We start from the raw sequence: 24,535 nt of genomic DNA, 5'->3' as shown, positions 1-24,535 counted from the left end.
TCCTGCTACTTGGCCAAACAAACCCTCTTTCCCTCTCTTGAGGAATCTTCCCATTCTTCACTCTCCCTGAGCACCCCCCACTCACATGCACACAGAGACAGCCTTTGGAAGGAGCTTGTTTGCCTCACTCTTTGATAACACAGGTAGGAGGGGAAGTCCTTCTATACTATTATCATCATCGTCATCATCATCGTCATCATCAACGATTATTGTATGGAGTAAAAAAAGGATGGGGACCATTGCCCATTTGCACACATTGGGGAAGGGTCTACAAAATTGTTCAACAGTTTACAAAGTACACTAACTTATACCCATGTTTAATTCATAGTGTTTTTATTTTATTTTTATTATTTTTAATATTATTTTTTGAGACATGGTCTCACTGTGGCACCCAGGCTGGAGCGTAGTGGTTTGATCACGGCTCACTGCAGCCTCGACCTCCCAAGCTCAAGCGATCCTCCCACATCAGCCTCCCAAGTAGCTGGGACTACAGGCATATGCCACTACATCCGGCTAATTTTTAATTTCTTTTTTTTTTTTTGTAGAGACATGGTCTCACTGTGTTGTCCAGGCTGGTCTCAAACTCCTAAGCTCGAGCAATTCTCCTGCCTCAGCCTCCCAGAGTGCTAGGATTATAGGCATGCAGCACTGTACCTGGCTAAAAGTGTTTTTAAAATTAATATTATAACCCTGGGAGGTGGACAAGCAGAGACTGTTATCATTGTCTCAGGATGAAAAAGGGAGACCCAGAGTAGCCTAGTGACCTGCCTGGGGTCACACAGCTGTCAGTGGGGCAGCATTCCACATGGCAGGAGCTCTCCTTCACCCCAGCCATGGGGAAGGGTCAGAGACAAGCAGGCTTCTGGGAAGCCAGTCTAAGGACACTGACCGCTAGCCCCCAGGGAGACAGGCTGGGGATCTGAGCTTGAGCTTTAGGCCATGCCTGCTGTTGGTAAAGACATATCCAAAGATAAGGATAATAATAATAATAGTGAGCAGGTAGTGACTGGGTTGCGGTGTGGGCTGGGCAGCATGCTCATGGCTCTCCCTACATTACCTAATGCTTATCTTCCCTCATTCTTAGGCCTAGAGAATGTAACTCCCGTGACAAAGGTCACAGCAGTAGAAAGGAGTGGCCCTGGGATTGGAATCCAGTCATATTTGCCTACAGAGACCAAGCCTTAGCTGCCCCTGAACTGGAATAGTAGCAGCAATGACAATAGCTAGCATTACTTGGACACTTACTATTTGCTGGACATCATGCATTGGTCTTAGTCCTCCAGGAAGCTGACACCAAGATGAGATGAAATGTGCATGGTATTTATTAGGGGGATCCCCCTGGGAGAATATGGGGAGGAAGGGAGCCAGGAGAGGCTGGTCAGAGGGATGCAGATATGATCCCGAGGCCAGGAGAGCAGGGAGGAAGGAGCAGGGTCAGGAGGGGCCATCTCAGACCGCTGTGGGTTCTAAGGCAGTTTGCAGGAACATGAGCTGTTTGTGAGTTACAGTCACTCACTCAGCATCTCCCAGGAAGGGAGCTGCTTCAGTGTCCCAGCTGCTCTTGGTCTCTGGTGGGAGCAGCCTCAGGAGCAAGGCTCTGGTGCAAACTGCGAAAGACAGAGATGATTCTGGAGGCTCAGCTGGGCCCTGGGTTGGGCCAGCTCCTCGCAGTGCCCCTGAGAGGTAGATGCTCACGCTGCACACTGAGACATGTACCTCACATGCATTTTCTCATCGTTTAATCCTGAAAAAAATCTGAGAGATAGATACGATTAATACTTGCACTTTACAAATGAGAAAACCAGGTCCAAGGAGAGAATGAAACTTGTCTGAGTTCACACTCTAGAAATGGGCCGAGTGGGGAAGGAGAGAGCCATTCATCGGACAGCACCCAGCATGCTAATCGCCTTTGCTCCCGCCTCCTACCCTCAGAGCTATTAGCAGGTTGCCCAAGACCCCACAAGAAGGGGTGCAGGGGCTGTGATGTGAATCCCAGATCCTCTGGCCTTCGAGTCCTGGCTCTTTGCACCGTGCCACTATCTTCCCAGGGTTGTGCCTGTCTGCCTTTTGCCAACCCTGGAAACTGGCTTGTGTGTCCACAACAGAAAATATGCCAGCTGGAGCCTGAGGGGCGTGTGAAGGTGGACCTCGTGCTACGGATGGCCGAAGCCCTCTTGGCATGCTGCCCTGGGGACCAGAAGCCCGGGATCCTGGCCCGGCTGAAGGACATCAAGGCCCAATGGGAGGAGACAGTCACCTACATGACTCACTGTCACAGGTAGGGCATCCAGGGCCTTTGTCCACAGCTGCCATTTACCCTCCTTGCCCACTGTGACACTAGCTTGGGCCCTCTGCCCAAGAGACATTTCTCCAGTCCTGGGATTCCGGGGGACAGGATATTCTCTTGGGATTAGGGCCAGCCCTGCCTGCCTCTTTCTAATTATAATCAGGTTGAATGATGATAATAGACACTGGGAACCCAGCGTGTTTTGTCAACAATTCCTAAGAGACTTACCGTGTGTGCATCCTCCAGAGCATGGCACAATGGCTCTGGAGAAAGAAGGCCTGGGGCCCTGCTAGCACTGTAGCCAGATTCCCTGCTTGTACCAGGAAGCTGGGTGGTGGTTGGCTGGGACAGGGGGTGGTGGGGAGCAAACACTCGGACAGATCTGGCATTGACTCTTGTCCTGCTGGTTACTTCCTATGTGGTTTGGGAAAGTTACCTGACCTCGCTGAACCTCAAGCACCTCTCTGGACAATGGGAGTAATCAAGTGCTCCTTGAAGGTTGTTAGGAAGTTAGGAGGGGATAGCAAATATCAAGAGCAAGGCACACTGCTTGGCACAAAGTAGGCCCTCAGTAAACAAGAGCTGCCAGGATCATCTCCATTTTTATAAAGCAAGGATGTGCATGGAGATGGGAATGACTTTGCACAGTGCTTCCTGCTTTCTAAATCCTTGCACTGGAAATTCCGAACAAAGTGACTTGATGTTGGCTGGGGAGATAGAGCCACCTCCATGTTAGAGATGGAGAAACTAAGGCATGTGAAGAGGCAGGGTTGCAGAGTGAGTTCACAGCACCCCTGGGACCCACACGCAGGCTCCCAGCCTTCCGTCCCCATTGGGTGCAACGAGCCCACAGATGCAGATGTCACAGATGTCAGTGGGGCAGCATTCCACATAGCAGGAGCTCCTCCTTCACCCCAGCCATGGGGAAGGGTCAGAGACAAGCAGGCTGCTGGGAAGCCAGTCTAAGGACACTGACCACCAGCCCCCAGGGAGACAGGCTGGGGATCTGAGCTTGAGCTTTAGGCCATGCCTGCTGTTAGTAAAGACAGATCCAAAGTGCTCTGCAGGTGACTGGACACATCCCAACCGCAGTCTGCTCCTAATATTAGTGGGTGTGCGTGTGCCAGGGGCCTGGAGAAACTGTGTTCAGAGCCCCAGTGCCAGAGAGAAATGACTGGGGGGTGTCTGTGCATTGACAGTGGGAGTTCAGGGCCAGGATTTAAGATGCTGGAGGTAAACGGCTCCCCAAGATGCATCCCCAAAACTGGTGGTTCTGGGAGGAAGTTTGGAGTCTGAGCTCCCCTGGCTCCTACCCTCACGCAGGGAGCTTATTTACTGGGCAGAGGGTCTTATCCAGTAGGACTGAGGGAGGGTCTAGAATCTGGAGTGTCAACAAGCTGTCCAGGTGACTCAGAGGCCAGAAAGGGCATCATCATGCCCCCAGACCACAGCCCGCTAGTATTGGGGAGGGGGTGACAGCACAGACCCCCGACCCGGGAGGCAGGTGGCTGGCTCCCTCACAACCTTGAGGTCTCTGTGCCCACAGCCGCATCGAGTGGGTGTGGCTGCACTGGAGCGAGTACCTGCTGGCCCGAGATGAGTTCTACCGCTGGTTCCAGAAGATGATGGTCACGCTGGAGCCCCACATCGAGCTCCAGCTGGGCCTGAAGGAGAAGCAGTGGCAGCTGAGCCACGCCCAGGTGCTGCTGCACAACGTGGACAACCAGGCGGTGCTCCTGGACCGGCTGCTGGAGGAGGCAGCCTCCCTGTTCAACAGGATCGGGGACCCCAGCGTGGACGAAGATGCTCAGAAGAGAATGAAGGCTGAGTACGATGCAGTGAAGGCCAAGGCCCAGGTGAGGGTGAGGCTGAGTGGGCTACATCCTCACCCACCCATCCACCTATCCACCCTTATCTACCCATTCCAGCCACTGTTTGCCTACTATCAAGCTATTTACCTACTATCAATCTATCTTTCTACTATCAATCCATCTACTCACCTGTTCACTATCCAACCACCCTCCCATCCATCTGTCTACCTACTCACCCATCTACCTCCCCACTAAATCACCAAATCTCCCCTTCACTATCCACCCACACACCACCCCATTCACCTATCTACCCCACCATTTGTTCATCCATGTATTCTCCCACCCATCTGTTGACTCACTCATCCATCTACTTCCCCACCAGCCTGATCAATCTGCTATTCATCTCTTCAACCACTTAATCGCCCACCCATTCATCTATCTACTCATTCACCTACCCATCAACCCAGCCACCTCTTCCTCACTCACCCATTCACTCATCCATCTCTCCACTGCCTACCCCTTCACCACCTATCTACCCACTATCAACCATCACCCACTCGTTTATCCCGCCATCCACCCACCTAGCTACCCATCCCCCAATCCTCACCTACCAACTCTTCCACCACCCACTCACGCATCCACCATTATCTGCCATCCAGATACCCAGTGTTTCGCAGTGCTTAATATACATATAGGTGTGTTGACTGACTGACTGATGGACTGTGATGTTCACTTTGATCCAAACAGCTTCCCCCTTCTCCTCCTTTCTCTCTCTTCCTCTCTCCCTCCTCCCCTCCCTTCCTCCTCCTGCCCTTTAATCCTTCTCCTTCAGTGTTTCCTCCTTGCTCTCTCTTGCCCTTGCCCCAGTCCCTCTGTCCATTCTCTGTCTGCATTTCCTCACCCCATTCTTGCCTTATTTGGAAACAGTTCATTGAGTTATCAAGTTCAATTACATTTGTTAGAAATTTTATTTGGTTCTGTATTATGTCTCCCTGTTCTTTTTAACAAATTATGTCATTTTCCCCCTGAGATTTTGCATTCCTCCCAGATATAGCTTATATTTGCAATCATTCTAAACATATGTATTTTACAGTCCCCATCAGATTTTTCTAGTGGCTGAGGTTCTAGGTCTAAGGCTGAAGTTCCACGTCAGGCACCTATGTGTCCCCTGACATGGTAGATTGTTTCCTTGGGGGGTGTTGTCCTTTTGAGCTCTAAGCTCAGCCTAAGCAGGATGCATCTGCAGAAGCCTGCAGCTGGGACACCACCTGAGAGTGGCTTTCTGTTGGCTTCAGCTGGGCTCCTCCTGAGGTTTATCTTCACGACTCCTATTTTTATGTCAGTGAATTGGCTTGGGGGTTCCCAGATCAAGCGGATATTCTAAACGTGAACCCCAAGCCAGAATCATACAATAGGCCCCAACTCCATATTCTGAAGGGTGATTGGTTTTTTTTTTGTTTGTTTGTTTTTAGGCCCGTTTTTAGGCCCAGGCTAAAACACACACATTTCCTTCTCAGATTGCATTTGTAACAATATTTTTTTTCTACTTCACCCTTTGGCTAGTGGGGGCGGGCAGCCACTTGAGGCTCTGTCTTTTTGCTGTGGTCTCTGTTGCCTCTGAGCCCAAAGTCTCACTTCTTACTCCAGCCTGAGCATTAAACCCAAGCTTTTAGTAACCAAGACTTCAGGAACCTGTGTGAGCTTAACAGGGTGGTTTCCTGGGCATCTTTACTTCTGGCCCATGGGAATATCCCTTCCCTTGGTGTGACGTGGGTCTGCATTGAAACGGTGTTTGTTATGTTACATTTTATCTGGCATTTCTGGCTCTCTAGTTGGCTGTAGCGCTGGAACTGAACGTCTCCTGGGTTCTTCATGCTGACAGTTTAAGGGAAATAAGCTCTGTGATAAGCAGAGCTAGAAAATCCACCAGGAACAAGGCTCTGGCGCTTGGGAAGGGACTTGGATTCCAGGCCAGGCACTGCTGCTTCCCAGCTGTGTGGCCTCAGGGCAGCTCACCTGACCTGCACCCAGGTTGTGGGGGCTGTATGGTTACATGTGAGCTCTTTGAAAACTGGCAAGCATTTTGCCAATATAAAGAATGACTTCTACTCTCAGTAGCAGTGAGAATAAATAGTAACAACAATGGCTGTTTGCCATGCAGCAGGTGCTCAGAACTATCTGTTGAAATAATGAGAACTCCACCCCTGCAGTTTGAAGGCAAGCAACCCGCAGGGCCCCAGAGAGGAGCCACAGGAGGCTACAGGAGACTGCACAAGGTCCAGAATGGATGGGCAAGGCGGGGATTCGACTTGGCTCTTGCAGAGGCAGCCAATTGGCCCTCATCCGGCCCTGCCAAGTCCCGTGTGGCATGGGCAGGCTTCATGGCAATTCTCTCTCCAGGTCTGCCCCTCTGGCCCAGCTGGGACAGGTGCCTGGCTCCACAGCCTCTTTGCTGTGGCTTTACAGGAAACAGGTGCTTGTGCCAATCAGCAGAGAGCGCCTGGTGCAGGGTGTGGAGGAGATGAGATAAAAAGTTGTTGGTGTGTGTGCAGGTTTGCATGTATGTGCATGGGTGTGTGTGCAGGTTTGCATGTATGTGCATGGGTGTGTGTGCATGTTTGTATGTGAGGGTGGATGCTGGGGTGCTGAGTGAGCATCAATTCTGGCCCAGATGCCGAAATGATTGCCTCCAAGAGCCTCATTTTCATTCCAGGGGGTTCTCCCCTCACACAATCCAAAACGCTACAGACATCACAGCTCTTATCAGTGAGAGCTGTTTTTTCTAACCTTTTCCTGTCTCTGACCTCATCTGCTCCCCCAGTCTTTTTATGAAGTAGATGGAGAAGTTGTTATTGGACTCTTTTTCTTTTTTTTATTTTTTGAGACTGAGTTTCACTCTTGTTGCCCAGGCTGGAGTACAATGGCACGATCTCAGCTCACTGCAACCTCTGCCTCCCGGGTTCAAGTGATTCTCCTGCCTCAGCCTCCCGAGTAGCTGGCATTACAGGCATGTGTCACCATGCCCGGCTAATTTTGTATTTTTTAGTAGAGATGGGGTCTCTCCATGTTGGTCAGGCTGGTCTCAAACTCCCGACCTCAGGTGATCCGCCTTGGCCTCCCGAAGTGCTGGGATTACAGACGTGAGCCACTGTACCTGGCCTTTTGGACTAATTTTTTAGATTAAAAAACATTCTGTGCGTCAGACACCAGCGGCCCAGTAGAAAAAGCCAGAGGTGCTGATGACTTCTAAGGTGGCACTCCCTGCAGCTGCGCCTCAGGTCCTGCGTTAGTGTCTGCACCTGTGACCATCAGGATGAGCTGGGGCCCCGGGTGCTTCTGTGGTCAGGCTCGGACAGTGAAAGGCAGGTTTGAGCTGCTGAAGAGGGAGCCCTTGCATCCAGGGCTCTCAAGAGGCAAAGGCCCGCCTGGCAGTGTACTGGGGCAGGAGCATGGAAGGCTGTGTCATGTGCGGAGACAGAGGTGATGGGGGATGTTTGGGGTGCGGTGAGGGGGAGACTCCCTCCATGGTGGAAGCCCTTGGAGTTGCCAGATGGCTGGTCAATGCTGACGCCAATGTGGAAATGGGGCGCTGTTGTTTGTGGGGTGGCTGGACCCTGCATGGAGAAGTGAATTCAGTTTTGGCTTTCTCAGCTGTTGGCTGAAGGCCATGGCCCCTGATGAAGTCTTACTGCAAGCTTGAGGACTTTGTTCTCACTCACAGGGAGCCCGGTCAGCTCTTAGACAGGAGGGCTGTGGTGTACCCTGGAGGTGTTTCCTGTCTCTCTAGAAGTTGGCCATGGGGAGAACTGAGGGGTAGGTGGGGAGGGGCCACGCGGACCCCTGCAGCCTCTTTGATCTTGTATTCGGAAGGTATGAGTGTGCATTTTTATGGGGCGAGGAGCTATAACATCCACCAGATTCTATGGATGGAGCTTTCGTGGATCCAGAGGGTGCCATGTTCTTCTGAAGCCTGAGAGGCTCCTGAGCGGGGCAAACTTCTCCATCGCCCTTGGCCAGAGATCCAACCACTCAATCCTAAGCTCCTCATCAGCAAGGTGGGATGCAGCCCCAGGCATTGACCTCTTGGGTGTCCTCAGCCCTCCAGCCCCAGACAAAGGGGGAGGATTCTAGCCTCATCCCAAGGTGGGTGGGCACTCCACATACCTAGCAGCCTGCAGAGATCCTTGGTGGTCCCAGCCTCCCAGTCCCTGCTCTGAACGCTTGATGAAGACCTCCCCTGCATAAAAGGTCTCTCTTGGGGCAGTCCTCTGACTCCAGCGATGGATCTGTCCTGGTGCCTTCCTGGGGGTCCAGGCCTGGCCTCGGGGTGGGATTGGTCTCTAGGTTCAGGTTAGTGCCCCTACTTTTACCTATGACAGCCCATTGCCACTGCTTGCCATGCTAGAACAGGCCACTGCTCCAACGAGGAAAACCCATTTTTGACGTCCAACATGTTAATTAGCACAGCCTCTAGGGTTGATGGGGACGGAACCACAGAAGCACCATGGGGTCCTCCCTGAACTGGAGCCTCTGTGACCACCTGCTAGAGGGAGATTCTTGACTAGGGCCAAGGCTAAGCCCAGAGGGGAGCAATGGCACGTTGTCAGCCCGCAGTGTTTGCAAGTGAAATGTAGACAGGGCAGGCTGGCTGCGGGGAGGGGCTTGTTTGTTTGTTTTTCATCCTGATTTAGTCTTCCCAAAGGCAGGCACATGGAAGCATCCTCACCCCCGCTGCTTCCCGTGGCGGCCCTCACAGAAGGCGCGTCTGTCTGGCATCTTGGCCATGAATCAGAGCTGCTTGTGATGAATCAGAGCTGCTTGTGATGAATCAGAGCTGCTCGTGCAGCCCTTTGCAGAGGCATAAATCCGTACCACCCTTGTTAATTGGTTAGGTTTTGACATTCCCGACAGCTCTGCCCGCCGCAGATGGTGTAATTACTGGGTCTAACGAGAAGGTTGAGCACCTTCCCATTTGTCACCCTGTCATTCTCCAGCACGGCTGGATTCTGCCCTGAGACTGTTATGCCTGGCACGGATCTCAGCTGGATCCCTGCCCCTCCTGCCGAGGTCCTCTCTGAGCACCTGCTCCCCATCACACAGACTTTTATTTACCCTGGACTTCTCCGGGTGCCAGCACCTCATCCTTCACACACTAGGAGCCACGGCCGGCACTTCCATGGGAGAGTTCACTCCCGGCTGCATCTATCACCATCAGCGCGGCCAGGGGCCCAGCATCCAGCCTCTGTCTGTTACTCCTGACCCACTTTGTTTCATGAATGAGCCTTTCCTGTTGATGGAGGAGGCTCCAGGAGAGTTTTGACGGATTTAAATAACCCTGCAGGAAGGGGAAGCCAGCAGGGGAGCTTGCCGAGGCCCCGGAGCCATCCTTAGGGCTGCAGGCGGGAAGCATGAAGGGGACTGTCCCCTGCGCTTGCTCCACTTTCAGATTCAAGCAGGGCCCATGTTTTGTAAGAATTTTGTCTTTCTTGATTCCAGTTGTAAGCTATTTCAGTTACTATAACTTTAAAATAGGCTTTTGACTGGGCATGGTGGCTCACGCCTGTAATCCCAGCACTTTGGGATGCTGAGGCAGGTGGATCATTTGAGGTCAGGAGTTCGAGACCAACCTAGCCAACATGGTGAAACCCCGTCTCTTCTAAAAATACCAAAAAAAAAAAAAAAAAAGGCTAGGCATCGTGGTGCACCCCTGTAATGCCAGCTACTTGGGAGGCTGAGGCATGAGAATCGCTTGAACCCAGGAGGCAGAGGTTACAGTGAGCCAAGACCAGGCCATTGTACTCCAGTCTAGGCAACAGAGTGAGACTCTGTTTCAAAAAATAAAAAATAAAAATAGGTTTCTAAATAAGAATGTATGGTGCCTCCAATGTTATTTCTCTTTTTCACAACCCCAGTTGGAGTGCTCAACAATTTTTGTTGTTGTTGTTGTTGTTTTGAGACAGGGTCTTGTTCTGTCAGGTGAGATAGGCTGGAGTGCAGTGGTGCAGTCACAGCTCACTGCAGCCTCCACCTCCTGGGCTCAAGCGATCCTCCTGCCTCAGCCTCCCAAGTAGCTGGGACTACAAGCGCCCTTCACAAACCCAGCTAATCTTTAAATTTTTTGTAGAGATGCCATCTCACTGTGTTTCTCAGGCTGGTCTCGAACTCCTGGGCTCAAGCAATCCTCCTGCCTCCACCTCCCAAAGTGCTGGAATTATAGACATGAGCCACCATGCCCAGCCTTGAGAGAACTTCTCAGTTCTCTACTGAAGAGCTTGGTCCTAAGCCTGGGCTTCCCCATTTCTAAAATGGGGATGGTTTCTCCTACTTGCAGTGGTGGTTGCAAGGTTTATATGAATTCATATTTCTAGATTCGGTGAGGAGCTTCCCAAAGAAGAAAAAAGCATATGTGAAAGAGCTAAGGGGTTTTTCAGATGCACTTACCCGTTCACTCTTCCCAGCTGAGAATGTCTGACTTAGCTTTGCAGATGGTCAGAACCCTCCTGGACAGGGCCTGGCTCCATGGTGAAGAGCTGAGGTCAGCCAGCTATGGTTCAGACACCACATCCAGCCCATTCCTAGCTTCAGCCTCAGCCTCCCGAGTAGCTGAGACTACAGGTGCACACCACCACACCCTGCTAATGTTTTTATTTATTTTTTGTAAAAATGGCGTCTGACCGTGTTGCTTAGGCTAGTCTTGAACTCCTGGGCTCAAGGAATCCTCTTGCCTCAGCCTCCCAAAATGCTGGGATTATAAGCATGAGCTAGAATGGCTTTCACATTTTCAAATGGTTGGGAAAAAATGAAAAGCCAAATATTTCTTGATGTGTGAAAATGATATGAAAAACCTGTCAGTGTTCATAATTAAAGTTTTATTGGAATGCGGCCATTCTTTTCACATTATCTGTGGCTACTCATGGGCTACAACATAAGTTGCATGCTGGCGGTGGGGTAGCTCCATACGGCAGGCCAAGCTAAAAGCATTTCCTGGGTGGCCCTTGACAGAAACAGTCGATGATTTTGGAGTCTGACACTTGCCATTGGAATCTTTTCTGGAAGACCAAAAGAGTTCTGCAATGTCCCAACTCCAGTCCGGACATTTGCAGAATAGGAGGGTTTTGTGATTGTTTGAGTGTTAAATAAGATAACTCTTTGAAGTTCCACGCACACCTAGTATAGGTGCTTATTAAATGAGTCTCCTTTTTCCCTTTTCTTGGCTCACTTTGGAAACTTTCCTCTGATGGCAAACACTCCAGATTTGTGCTTCCTGCCATTCAGGAAGCGTTCACAGGATGTGCCCTGAGCTAGACCCTGGGAGATGAAATAACAGGGGCAGCCTTGTTTCTAGGAACCTCCTGGATCCCCCAGTGGGTGACGATGCCATGGACAACTGCTGTGATGAAGTTGCATCCCAGTGGTTTGGGAACTCAGAAGGAAGGCTGTTAATTCAGCCTGGGGCAGTGGGCATGGCCTCAGAGTGAGAAGGGGGCCTGGGGTTAGTACTGCAGGTGGTTACCCGCTGGAGGTGTGAGAAGAGCTTGGAGAAGGCAGGAGACAATCGGCAATGCCTCAAGGTTGTTAAGCGCTTACCAGCTGCCAGGCTCTGTTTTAGGGGTGAGCTCTGGCCCATTTCATCTCACTTTCTCCCAATGAGGCAGGTGTTATTAACCATACCATATGGATGAGGGGACTTGGGCACAGAAGGGTTTAATTAGGTACCCAAGGTGGGGCCAAGGTTCAAGCCACAGGCAGTGGGATCCCAACCCCAGGGTCTTGACTGCTGGACCACAGAGCTACATCATGGACACCTGTCCTTGAAGTGCTAGGCTGTAAGGATTGGACTTGGGCCTGGGGCCAGTGGGGAGCCATGACGGGATATGGGGAGACAGCACTGTGATCAGGGCATGTTTTGAAAAACCTAGTCTCTGGGAGTACAGTGGGGGCTCATAGCAGGACACCATCGTTTTTCCAAATGTCAGCCACCCTCAGGACATCATCTTGCCCCTGTGTTGTTAAGACCTTTGGTGGGACTGGCTGAAAATAGAGATGATTCCAACCCATGCAACACACATCACCGTATTCATGGGGAAATGGGGCAGCTTGCCATTGATTTGCACACCCTGTGGACACTGTTGTGTAATGGAGCTAGAAATGCTGGTTTCTAGCATTCAGCCCAGCTCGGATTGAATCTTGGCACTTTCCTAGCTGGGTGACCTTGGGCAAGTCACTTTACCTCTCTGTATCTTGGTGTCCTCATCTGTCACACTGGGACTGTAATGGTACCCCCTTATGGAGTGGTCAGGAGACTTCACTGAGCTCATATATGTCAAGCTCTTAGAGCAGTGCCCAGCACCTTGGCGAGTGCTCAGAATGACAGTGTGATGTAGTAGTAGTCGTGCTAATGTTGTTGCTGTTGCCGCACCGCAGTCTTGAATGCCATTCCTAGGATGTGGCAAACAAGAAAGCCAGCTGCATAGTGACAGGGCCCAGTGCCAACATGCTCTGGTCTCCAAAGCCAACTCTCTTGGCATATTGTTTGTAAGGCAGAACAGAGTATCTGAGAGCTCTTTGTGTCTAGAGAAAGGGCTGGAGGTTGGTTGCACCCCCTGCTAACACACACACACACACACACACACACCCAGGCAGGCTACGGGCTTTCTGGCCTTTGGGCTGTCTGGGCTGGGGACCCTCATGGCTGGTGATTCTCCTCCTCCCGCAGGAGCGGGTAGATATGCTGGAGCAGGTGGCCCGGGAGCATGAGGAATACCAGGCAGGCGTGGACGAGTTCCAACTGTGGCTGAAGGCGGTGGTGGAGAAGGTGAATGGCTGCCTGGGGCGGAACTGCAAGCTGCCCATCACGCAGCGCCTCTCCACACTGCAGGTAATCCCCAGCTGTGTCTCAACCAGAGGGACCCTAGGGACAGTCACAGAGGGTGGGTTCTATGTCATAGTTCCTTTTTTTTTTTTTTTTGAGATGAAGTCTTGCTCTGTTGCTCAGGCTGGAGTGCAGTGGCGCGATCTCAGCTCACTGCAAGCTCCACCTCCTGGGTTCACACCATTCTCCTGCCTCAGCCTCCTGAGTAGCTGGGACTACAGGCACCCGCCACCATGCCCAGCTAATTTTTTTGTATTTTTAGTAGAGACAGGGTTTCACCATGTTAGCCAGGATGGTCTCGATCTCCTGACCTTGTGATCTGCCAGCCTCGGGCTCCCAAAGTGCTGGGATTACAGGTGTGAACCACTACGCCCTGACCTATGTCATAGTTTCTTTAATAGGACAGTGCTTGGTGCCACAGAATATATAAGAACCCATGGCCCACAGACCCCCGTGAGGAGAAGCGTGGAATCTAGTCTAAACGCTTGGGTCCTCAGAGGCTTTATGGAAATCCCTGGCCAGCAGAGCATTTGGAAACCCAGGACCACAGAAGCATGGTCTAGGCTGGTGGGTCTCCAATGGGGGGCATTTGGCAGTGTCTAGAGACTCCTCGCCCTGAGGAAAATCTTTGGCAATGTCCTAAGAGGGTAGAGGGGGTGGATGCTGCTACTGCCTCTGGGTGGCGGCCAGGGATGCTGCAAAACCATCCTACAGTGCACAGGACAGCCCCACACAGCACAGAACGATCCAGCCCACATGGCAATGGTGCCAAGGGAGAAGAACCGTGGTGCAGGCACCAGATCTGCCATCGGGAGACGTGGGCTCCCCACTTTTCACCTGCTGAACGGCTTTCAATGAGCCTCTGACTCCTTCCATAAACTGAGTGGGTAAAATGTCTTTAATAATTCAAGAACCACTTGATAAATTTTGCCACAACTGTGCAGTATCTGAACTATTTCTTTAATATTTGTATTTAAATGGACTCATTTTTTAAAAAACTGATGATTATTTATTTAGAAAGAAAACATATCACTGTCATAAATGGAAAAGATGGTGCCAATTCCAAATAGGTAGATAACCACACAAATAAACACAATGAAACCGGACAGAGCCATTTGGTTCTATTTGGCTCCACACTGTTTCCAGCTGAAAGCATGGAAAGGAAGATAAACAAATGTCAGAAAGTGTTCAAGACAGAAGCACCCAACAGAGACTTTCTCCTCGACTTAATCAAATGGCTTGAAAAAGACTTATGGGGAAGGAATAGGGTTCTCAGGTGGTGAGTCCATGCTACTTAAGGCAGACAGTCCAGCCCTTGGGAAGGCCCCTCTCTGGCTCTAACACGGGACTCCAGGAATCAGTGTTTTGCAGGGCAGTCCCAGGTCTGCTCTGGAAAATGTAGCAACTGTATTCTTTTTCCCTGCCTGTTTTTCCCTCACCCCTCTACCCTCTTCAGGACATTGCCAAAGATTTTCCCAGGGGCGAGGAGTCTCTGGAGAGGCTGGAGGAGCAGTCTGTGGGTGTCATTCGGAACACCTCTCCTTTGGGTGCAGAGAAGATCACCGGAGAACTGGAAGAGATGAGGAAAGTTCTGGAGAAGCTGCGCGCCCTCTGGGAGGAGGAGGAGGAGCGGCTGCGGGGCCTGCTCCAGTCCAGGGGAGCCTGTGAGCAGCAGATTAAGCAGCTGGAGGCTGAGCTCAGTGAGTTCAGGATGGTCCTGCAGAGGCTGGCCCAGGAGGGCCTGCAGCCTGCGGCGAAAGCGGGGACCGAGGACGAGCTGGTGGCACACTGGAGACGCTACTCGGTAAGTGTGCTTGGCCGAGTCATGGAGCCCAGGGTGCTGTCTGTGCCCAGGGTCCTGGCACTCAGACCTCCTCTGTGATGGAGAATCGGGCTGAGCCCTGAGCACACTCACTCTGTTTCTCCGGGATTCTTGGTATCTCAGCTCCCTGAGCGGGGAGTAGACAAGTTGGGTGTTTATCCCCATTTTCTGGATGAGGAAGCTGGGGCCTGCAGAGACATTTTTTCCCCAACATCCCTAGAGTCACATGGTAGGTCTGTGAATAAATAACAGCAGAGGGGGATTGGGCAGCCAGGTTTGGGCCTCAAAGCTACTCTCTTGCCCAGTGGTGGGATAAGGTGTGGGCTTCCTCTGCGTGGAACAGGGAATATTGGATCAGAAGGGGAAACTCTTCATGTGGAGATCATGGGGAACAAACATGGGCCTTTAGGAGGCCAAGCAGCAGAGGCCCACCATGGTGGGGGGTGCTTCCCAGACCCCGACACGACATCCCATCAGAGGCTCCCCACCCCTCCCCCGAGGTATACGAACTGAAGCTTGACTTGTGGATAAAGAGAGTTTTAAAATAAGAAGCAACGGCCCTCCCCACCTCTGTCTTTATTTATTGTTAACTCAGGATCACGACTTCATGAGAGGAGGTATCTCCAAGGGAAGCCATCCCAGATCTTACCTGCACTCTGCCACTGTTGTTATATGTTTTCTCTTCCTTCTAATCTTTGCTCATACGCAAAAATATTTTTAGTAGGGAGAAACAAAGAGCTGTCTTCTCACTCGATCTTGTAGCAGAACAGGTTACCCTGCAGTGATCACCTTCCTCCAAAGGGAACTGTCCCCTGCTTTAGGACTGTCTGCCTCAATGCGCCTTGGAGGTGGTGTGGCACAGTGGTGAGGGATGGGGACTCTGGGGCCAGACTAGCTGGGTTTAAGTCCTAGTTTCTCCCCTTGCTAACTGAGTGGCTTTCGGAAAATTACTTCAACCTCTGTTATGTGTGAAATGAAGCACTGAGAGGCTAGGAGACTTGCCTGTGGTTATACATCCAATAGGTGGAGACAGGGATTTTAACTTGAACCCAGGCAATCTGACTCAAGGTCATATGCTTCCAACCACTGGGCCAGCTCAGGCTCCCAGTTCTAGAAAATTAACATAGCAGGAGGAACAGACCAGGAATCCAGACATCAGTGGATCCATCCCCCCTGGGACTGCAACCCTGGGATGCTCCCGAGAGAGCAGAGGGCTGGGTATGACTTGCGTTATCCCTCTGCTGATGGGAACAGGACCCTCATCTGTTTCAGGGAGACTGCAGCAAAGGTTGAAGTCAGGGTGGATTTGTGGCTTATCCAGTGTCTGGTCAGGAAATGCAACTACCTGGCAGGGTCCACCCTCCTGAGTCTCCCAAGGAATCAGCAAACTAAACCTGACAACATTATAGGTCCCAGCATGGCATGTCAGAGCTGGAAGGGATGTGGTCTTATTTTACAAGGAGGGAACTGAGCCTAGAAAAAGGTCATGCTTAGCCAGGCCACCCAGCCATGGGGCAGCGTCCTTCCCAGGAATGAGGGCCCTGGGTGTTCCAGCACTGCCTCAAGTTGATGATGGGCCTTCCAGTGGCCTGGACAGGCCTCTCTCCAGGGACAGCCCCCGGTCTTGCTCACCCTCTGCACCCTTGCCCTTCCTGCTGAATTCCTGCAGGCCGGCCAGCTTTCCTGACCACTGATGTGTTGGGCTTCTTCATGAATGATTTTCAACCTGCCAGTTCCCACAAACCAACTGTGTCTGGTCTTCTGTGAAAACTTTCATAGACGTCATTACGTTTGCTAACTAATTGAATAGCGATAGGAACATTTTTGAGAATGAACAGGGCTGGCTGGGCAGATTCTGTGTCCTTCTGCTTACGTAGTGGCCCCTATTGCCCCAGCTGCTGCCTAAAATCCTTCCCTCTATTTGTGCTTTCTCCCTTGAGCTTAATACTCTAAACCCTGTTCATCCGTGGGTCACCCCAGGCTAAGCCTAATTGGAGCTGCCCCTGGTTCCCTGTGAATGGAGGATCGATCAGAGGTCGGTATGGTCAAGAAGGGCAGAAGCACAAGGCTGCCTCCTGGGATTGAGGGAGCTGGGGATGGGGAGGGACCAACGCACCCCTGCTCTGTACCAAGTGCCTTGTCAATATCAGCCGACCCATGTGGTTGGTGAGAGTGGCCCCATTTATCAATGAGGAAACAGCCCAAAGTGCACAGCTAGGAAAAGACAGAGGTGGGTCTCCAGGCCAGCTCTGTGTTGTGGCAAAGCCCGCACTTTCTACTACCCCACCCTGCCTCCTACTGAGCAGGGCCAAGCAAGGGGCTGAGAGTCCTGCAGATCAAGGTCAAACGTGGAACTTCCCAGGACAGCAGGGAAAGGCTGTGTCTGGAGTGTCTGCACATGTTGAAGTGAAGCAGCTTAGGAACAGTCCATGCAAATAGCTTCTAGGCCTGCCGAGAATAATAACCGGGTTCACAAAGCACCTTTAGAGGTATGAAGAGGCCCTGCTCTGATGTCAGTTCCACCATCTACAGACTCTGCAACCATCAGAGAGCTCTTAGCCCAAGTTTCCTTGTAAATAACATTGGGACACGGAGACTAGCCTTTCAGGACTGTTGTGAGGCTTAAACGAATGGGACACCCAGGGCGCTCAGCCTGGCATTGGTGTCCCCTGAGTATTAGTTATTTGTACCATTAGGAGCTAGTGTTTGCCATGGCAATGCTGGGAGGTAGGGGACAATAAAGAGCAGAACTGTAGCCCAGCAACAGACAGTAAAGGCTGAGTTCCAGGTCATGGAGCTAGAGATGGGAGGGCAGGGGCTGAGCTCAAGAGTGGGGCCCCAGTTCCTGCCCCTGGTGACAGTTTCTTCCCAGCCTAGCCCACCTCCACTGGCCACGCTCACCCTCCTGCACACACACACTTATCCTGTTGAGGAGCCTCACCTCCCACTGTGGTGTCGTCATGTGCTGCAGGCAACACGGGCGGCGCTGGCCTCGGAGGAGCCCCGGCTGGACTGGCTGCAAGCCCAGCTGAAGGAGCTCATCGTCTTCCCTCACAACCTGAAGCCACTCTCTGATAGTGTCATCGCTGCCATCCAGGAGTATCAGAGGTATCTGGGAAGGCCAAGGGTGGTGGGACTCAGGGTGTGCTGGAACCCACATTTCCCCATCTCCAGAAGGCGGGCTTGCTTTCTCCTGCAACATAGTAACTTCTAAATCATTCTTTGCACCTCTCAATGACTGGCTTTTAGAGGTTCTCACTTGGCTCAGACACTGTCCCCTTTGACTGTTTTGCATTTGCTCCCAGAAAGAGGCCTGAACTTTGCATTTATCCAGGCTAGTGGCTCAGCCACCCATCCTATCATGACTCTTCATGCAGGTTAGCATTGGGGAGGGGTGATGGCCCAAAGGGAGGGCTTTTCAATAGACAGACTCCATTCCCCTGCCTTCGGATGCTGACTTCAACATCTGAGCCGTCTCCAGACCAGCCTCCACGTGCCCCTCAGCCCCCGGGCTCAGGCACAGCAGGACCTCCAGCTTCCTAGTTTAGCAAATGCAGCAGCCCTGTATCCTCCCTGTGTGGAACCGAGCAAAGTATTGATTTGAAATCTGTTACCTGTCTTCACCGCATGAGCCTCCGAGGTGTTCTGAACATGGTACAACTGTCCACGCAGCTGTCGTGCATCTCCTACCTCTGCCTGGTACAGGGAGCTCCTTCAGAATGAACAAAGGGAGCTCCTACCTTTGCTGTGTGGCTCTCATCCCACAGCATGCTCAGGCCTACATCTATAAAACTGGGGCAGTGGCCTGGATCCCCCGTGGGATGCTAAGGTAGGGGTCGGGCTGGGGTTGGGGGGTTGGATTTCCTGTGCACAAAGTAGGCAGGGAGACAGAGTGGCCAAGGGTCTTCCTCTCCCTCTGGTTTCTCTCATTGAGATTTCAGGTATTGGTTTCCTATGACTTGGTGCTGGACATTGTGTTTGAAAAATTATTCGTAGAAATTAAATGGGCCTAGAATGACGGTATCTTACTCAAGAAAGGGTTTTGTTTGCTTCTTCCAGGTGCCTGGGGGCAGGCAGGACTGGTCTAGGGTCTCCATAATTTATCTTCAAGGCTTGTATTCCTTGGTCATGAAGCTGGGCCATCCGTCTGTTGGACTGGCTTGCTTGCAGTGCACTTTTATCCTGAGGGCATGGAACTTTGCGATCCCAGCTTCATGTGAGGTGCTGTTTTCAGAATCTGCCTATTTTTGATAGACCCTTATCCTGAGTGGCTGCCAAAACCCTAACTCAGTTTTGTAGCTATTTCTTCCAGATTGGCAAATGCCCTCAGGGTCAAAGTTGGTTAGACTCACATTTCTATTATTTGTTTTTTAAAACTTTGATCAAGCAATTTTTTCATCTTTTGTTTTTGTACTCAGTGGGAGGGCCAGTCTGAATGAATTATTCTTCCGTTACTGGAAGAATAATGTCTCCATGTGTCATCTCATCTAACACTTAGAATGATTATATGAGAGGAGCACTGTGTTACCTATTTCATAGGTGAGAAAACTGAGGCTTGTTAATATTGAGCCACTTAAGGTCATATAGCTGGCCTGTCTGGCTCCAAACTCCCAGCTCTTTATACCTACTATAGAATCAGAGAACACTCATGCCTTTTATTTATTTATGTATTTATTTTGGAGACAGGTGTCGCTCTGTCACCTAGGTTGGAGTGCAGTGGTGCAGTCACAGCTCACTGCAACCTTGAACTCCTGGGCTCAAGCAATCCTCCTACCTCAGCCTCCCGAGTAGCTAGGACTACAGGCATGCACTATGATGCCTGGCTAATTTTTAAATTTTTTTTTTTAGAGATGGGGTCTCGCTATGTTGCCCAGGCTGGTCTCGTACTCCTGGCCTCAAGTGATCCTCCTGCTTTGGCCTCCCAAAGTGCTAGGACTACAGGTGTGAGCCACCGTATCCTGCCCCTGAATGTAAATTATATGAGACTACAGGTCCCAAGGAGCCCCAGTGTCTGTCCTCAGGAAGACCCCAGGCCTGCTGCTGATGCCTTTTCATAGTGATATTAATCAAAGTCCCTTCCAGCTACATCTTCTGTCTACTGCTGCAGACATTCCCAGCAACTGAAATAGGAGAAGGCCCACCCTGGGAGCAGTGCATGCTGGGCCTCTTGAGGGTCTTGGCGGAGGCCTCATCCCTGGACTGAACCCACTCTCTCTCCTCCCTCATTTTCTCCCTCCACGCTCCTTGCAGCCTGAAGGTGAAGAGCGCCAGGCTGCGCAATGCCGCGGGGGTGGAGCTGTGGCAGCATTTCCAGCGGCCTCTGCAGGATCTGCAGCTGTGGAAGGCCCTGGCCCAGCGGCTCTTGGAGGTCACTGCCAGCCTGCCGGACCTGCCCTCCCTTCACACCTTCCTGCCCCAGATCGAGGTAACCGTGGTCCTGCCAACTGGGTGTGGCTGGGGTGGGCCACTGACGGGGCATGGTGTTTCAGTCTCTCTCCCAGGGGAAGGTCTGTTGCCGGGTCCTCCGGATATCTGGGGAGAGCTCACTGCGCCCAGTCTGCTGAGTCCTGGTGCACAGGGAGTGTCCATGCTTGCTTGTTACACTGACAAAGGTCAGCTCGGCTCCTGGGGGTTAACCCGGGGCTCCGTACGGACGCTCCCCACCCGCAAGCATCTCCCAGGTGGAGGCATCAGCACTCCTGAGACAGCAGCGTTATCAGGCCATTGCCTTTACTGTGGCTCCAAGTGGCAAGGAAACCTGACCTGACCTGCGGTATCTTAAAACAGCCACATTCAGGCAGTCCAGGGTGCCAGGCCACAGCTCAGTGGTGTCACCAGGACCAAGCCCTTTGTAGTTCTAAGCCAGGTCTCGCCTCATGGCCCCAGCATGGCTGCTCTGGCTCCAAACATGCATCTCCCATGAACAACAACTGGCTCCGGATGGAGCCGCGGATGCACAGGGCTCTCTCCACCTCTACTTCCGCCTTTCAAATCTTCCCCTGACACCTGCACACTCCCCTCACATCTCATTGGTTGGTCAAGGTCATATGATTGATTATTCCTGGCCCAATCATCGGCAAGGATGATGGGATTACCATAACTGCTTTGTACCAATTAGACTCAGTGCCCTGGAACTGAGCACTTTGCATCCCAAAATGCTGGTTGTTTGGGAAGAGAGGAGGAATGGCTGTGGGATGAGCAGAAGACAACATCTTTCATGATGCCCGTCACTGTGGTGTCCCCAGTGTGCCTGTACATACTGTCTCTGGCATCATTGAACTCTGAAGTCCATAAAATGATTTTGTGTCTAGAGATTCTTAGACACGAAGAGTGGGAAAAGACTCAAACGTGTGTGAGATGTATAATCATTCTGATTATAAAAGGCACACCTACTTGGAGAGTGTAAAGGTGTGTGAAGAAGAAAACAAAAAGCTCCCATTATCCCACAAGCCACAGGGATGAACATGTTGGGGCAATTTCTCCATTGCCTTTTCTGCCACCTTGGTATGACCGAGGAGAACCAATAACCAGGGTTGGCCCCTGCTCACCCTTGGGTACACTACTTGGCCATGTGCCTGCATTTTGAAACGTCTACCCTTGTGATTTTCCGCTTGGGGCTTACATTGGGACGATAATTTGTTTTCTCTCTTCATGGCTTTTTGTTTGGAGACGAAGTCTTGCTCTATCACCGAGGCTGGAGTGCAGTGGCGCGATGTCGGCTCACTGCAACCTCCGCCTCCCGGGTTCAAGAGATTCTCCTGCCTCAGCCTCCCAAGTAGCTGGGATTACAGGCATGCACCACCACGCCTGGCTAATTTTTTGTATTTTCAGTAGAGACGGGGTTTCATCATGTTGACCAGGCCGGTCTCAAGCTCCTGACCTCAAGTGAGCTGCCTGCCCGGCCTCCCAAAGTGCTAGGATTAGACAAGAGCCACTGCGCCAGACCTCTCTTAATAGTTTTTAAGCTGCAGGGCATGGCCTTTCTTTCCAAGGGTCCAGTGGGCCCCTTCTCCCAGCCCTATGCTCCAAAGGATGGTGGGCCATCTTTTCTAGGTACTCCTTAGGGCATCCTGGAGTGAATTTCATATGTGTCACAAAACTCAATTTTAGATCAGAAGATCCCAAATCTGTCCTTTATATCTGATTAAATCCATTTAGATATTTCCATGAGATATGGTCACCAAGAGACAGAAGATTTAATTACAATTTTTATGTATTTGGGATCAAGTTCTATAATTGTATATTCTGATATTCTCACTCCACACATTTGAGCTTTTGTTCTCAGCATCATTTAAAATCATTCAAATAAAAGTGATCATTTTGAATGGCTGGATCATATTCTGTTCTGGAGTGTGACATAATTCAGTGTATCCACAATTAAAGGCTTAGGTTGTTTCTGATTTTTTATTGTCATAATTCACATATTTTGAATATCTATACACAGGTAGTTTTATTTCCATTTCTACTATGATCTTTCTTATTTTGCAGATGAGGGATCAGAGCCAGGGAACCTATTTGACAAAAGAGGAAACTGAGGCTCAGATCTGCCCATAGCTTCCCAACTAGTACATAATCCAGACTCATGATCTCAACTCCCCAGCCTAAACTCTTAACTCCCATGATATTGTGTCTGAGCTTGGTGAAAAGGGGGTAAAGGTGACTGACTCCCTTACAGTGAGAGGCTTGACCTCTGTGTGACTGAACACAAGCTAGATGCCCTGGTGTGCAGGTCATGCCAGTACAGCTGTATCAGCTGTGGTTACACTGCCTCTTCCAGAAAGACCTGCCCTTCAAGGCCTGTCTTCAGTACTGCCTTCTTCAAAGTAGTACTCGATTTCCCCAACCAGGAGTGTCCACCTCTGCCTTGAACTCCCACGGCACTAGCTCCAGCTTTGCTTAAAGAATGACCACTTTCTTGGCTGGGCACGGTGGCTCACGCCTGTAATCCCAGCACTTTGGGAGGCCGAGGTGGGCGGATCACGAGGTCAGGAGATCGAGACCATCCTGGCTAACACGGTGAAACCCCGTCTCTACTAAAAAAATACAAAAAAATTAGCCGGGTGTGGTGGTGGGTGCCTGTAGTCCCAGCTACTCGGGAGGCTGAGGCAGGAGAATGGCGTGAACCCAGGAGGTGGAGCTTGCAGTGAGCTGAGATCGTGCCACTGCACTCCAGCCTGGGCAACAGAGTGAGACTCCATCTCAAAAAAAAAAAAAAAAGAATGACCACTTTCTGTCTTGTATTGAAGTGACTTACCTGGGTTGGAATCTTTGTTCTTTCTCTCCCAACCCCATGCCTAGCTCAGTGTTTTAAGTCTGAGAGTGGGTTCTCAGCAACATCATCAGGTATAAAATGAAAGAACTCTGGGCGAAGACAAAACCTGTGGCTTCCAGATCCCCAGACTCTCAATTAGAAATACAAGAGGTGCTTACCTGAAATAGCTGGAGAGGCAACAGGAGTCGGAGGCTTGGTTCAGGCTCTAAGAGTTGCAGGGCTTTTGGGGCAAGAAGAGTGATTGTAGGCTGGGAATGGGGTCAGGGAAGGCTTCCTGGAGGAGGTATGGCCTGGGCTGCGCAGAGTTCAGGCTATATGGCAGCCTGCTGCCATTGTAGGAGGCTTCTGAGCCCCCTTAGTTCTCCTCTTTGCCTGGCAAACTCCTGCACATCAGTAGTCTGCTGAGTGTCACCTCCTCTGGGAAGCCTTCCTGAATTCTCTCTGATCATGCTCCTACAGGCCTGTAGCTCCCTTCAAAATGTCCAAAACACTGTTGCAGATAGCGCTGGGGGGTGTGTCCACTGTTGTTGGTGACGGGGGATCACTGAGTAGAGGATCAAGCTGGCTGGGTCTAGGTTCTGCAGCAATGTGGCGGGCCAGTGGTGGGGAGCCAACTAACTGGGAGGCAGCAGCCATTCAGGAGCTGTGTGGTCCAGATGCCCAAGGCTGAGGGTGCACTGCAGTCAGGGGCAGAGGCCATGGAGAGGAGACAGACTTTTGAGGCCTGTAGGAGGTGGATATTACTCAGGCTTGAGTATCAAGACAGATGTGGGAGGGGAGAGAGGAATCAAAGTTGACCCCGAAACTCAGGGCCTTGCCAGCGCATTCCTGCCAGCTCATTTTGTTTCTACTTGAGTTTGCTGCTTCCTCAGACACCTGCACAAAGGTGAGCTTCCTAAGCAGTTGCAACCAGAACAGTTGTGCCCCTGGCTCTGTTTCTGAGCTGTGTCCTGCCCGGTCTGTGGTTCACAGAAGACTTGTCTCCCACAGGCGGCCCTGATGGAAAGCTCCCGCCTGAAAGAGCTGCTGACGATGCTGCAGCTGAAGAAAGACCTCCTGATTGGCATCTTTGGCCAGGAGAGAGCCACGGCACTCCTGGAGCAGGTGGCAGGTTCCATGAGGGACAGAGACCTGCTGCATAACGGCCTCCTGCAGAGGAAAAGCAAACTGCAGGTGTGCAGCACCAGGCATCTGCTCGGGACTTGGCTTGGCCACGGGGCTGGAGCACCCACTGGGGAGGCAGATGGCCTTATGTTCTAAACTCAGCTCTGCCGCTTGCCACTGTGTGGCCCTGGGTGTATCCCTTTGTCCCTGACAATCTCAGCCTCCTCATGTGTAAACTGGGTAGGATTCTTGCATGGTCCCTCTAACTGGTTTCCTAGCCACCACCTGCCTGCCTCCCAGCCCTGTCCCCAAATCCCCTGCAATCAAATTGAATCCAGTCCAGTCTTCTGCAGAGAGTGACAGGAGG

The 24,535-nt window shown here is 51.4% G+C and overlaps 2 protein-coding genes across 9 annotated transcripts in view; both read left to right on the top strand.

Moving 5' to 3' along the window:
- The window catches only part of SYNE3 (spectrin repeat containing nuclear envelope family member 3), a 102,376-nt gene that overhangs the window by 46,494 nt on the left and 31,347 nt on the right, over nt 1-24,535 (top strand). For 7 of the 8 annotated variants that reach the window (XM_034938078.3, XM_034938076.3, XM_063596110.1 and 4 more), the window contains exons 3-9: nt 2,106-2,278; nt 3,834-4,143; nt 12,815-12,976; nt 14,427-14,774; nt 17,764-17,900; nt 20,043-20,217; nt 24,055-24,237. In XM_034938078.3, the coding sequence (XP_034793969.2) occupies nt 2,106-2,278; nt 3,834-4,143; nt 12,815-12,976; nt 14,427-14,774; nt 17,764-17,900; nt 20,043-20,217; nt 24,055-24,237 (1,488 nt within the window). The remainder of the gene's footprint in view (nt 1-2,105; nt 2,279-3,833; nt 4,144-12,814; nt 12,977-14,426; nt 14,775-17,763; nt 17,901-20,042; nt 20,218-24,054; nt 24,238-24,535) is intronic. The other variant, XM_063596111.1, reaches the window with a different exon arrangement.
- Nucleotides 4,154-12,303, top strand: LOC100969044 (uncharacterized). The gene is given in 1 exon segment (XM_034938079.3): nt 4,154-12,303. A coding segment is annotated over 1 exon segment (480 nt). The 5' UTR covers nt 4,154-6,143; the 3' UTR covers nt 6,624-12,303.

Source organism: Pan paniscus, chromosome 15, assembly GCF_029289425.2.
Source record: "Pan paniscus chromosome 15, NHGRI_mPanPan1-v2.0_pri, whole genome shotgun sequence".
Lineage (NCBI taxonomy): Eukaryota > Metazoa > Chordata > Mammalia > Primates > Hominidae > Pan > Pan paniscus.
This window is presented reverse-complemented; position numbering and strand designations above follow the sequence as displayed.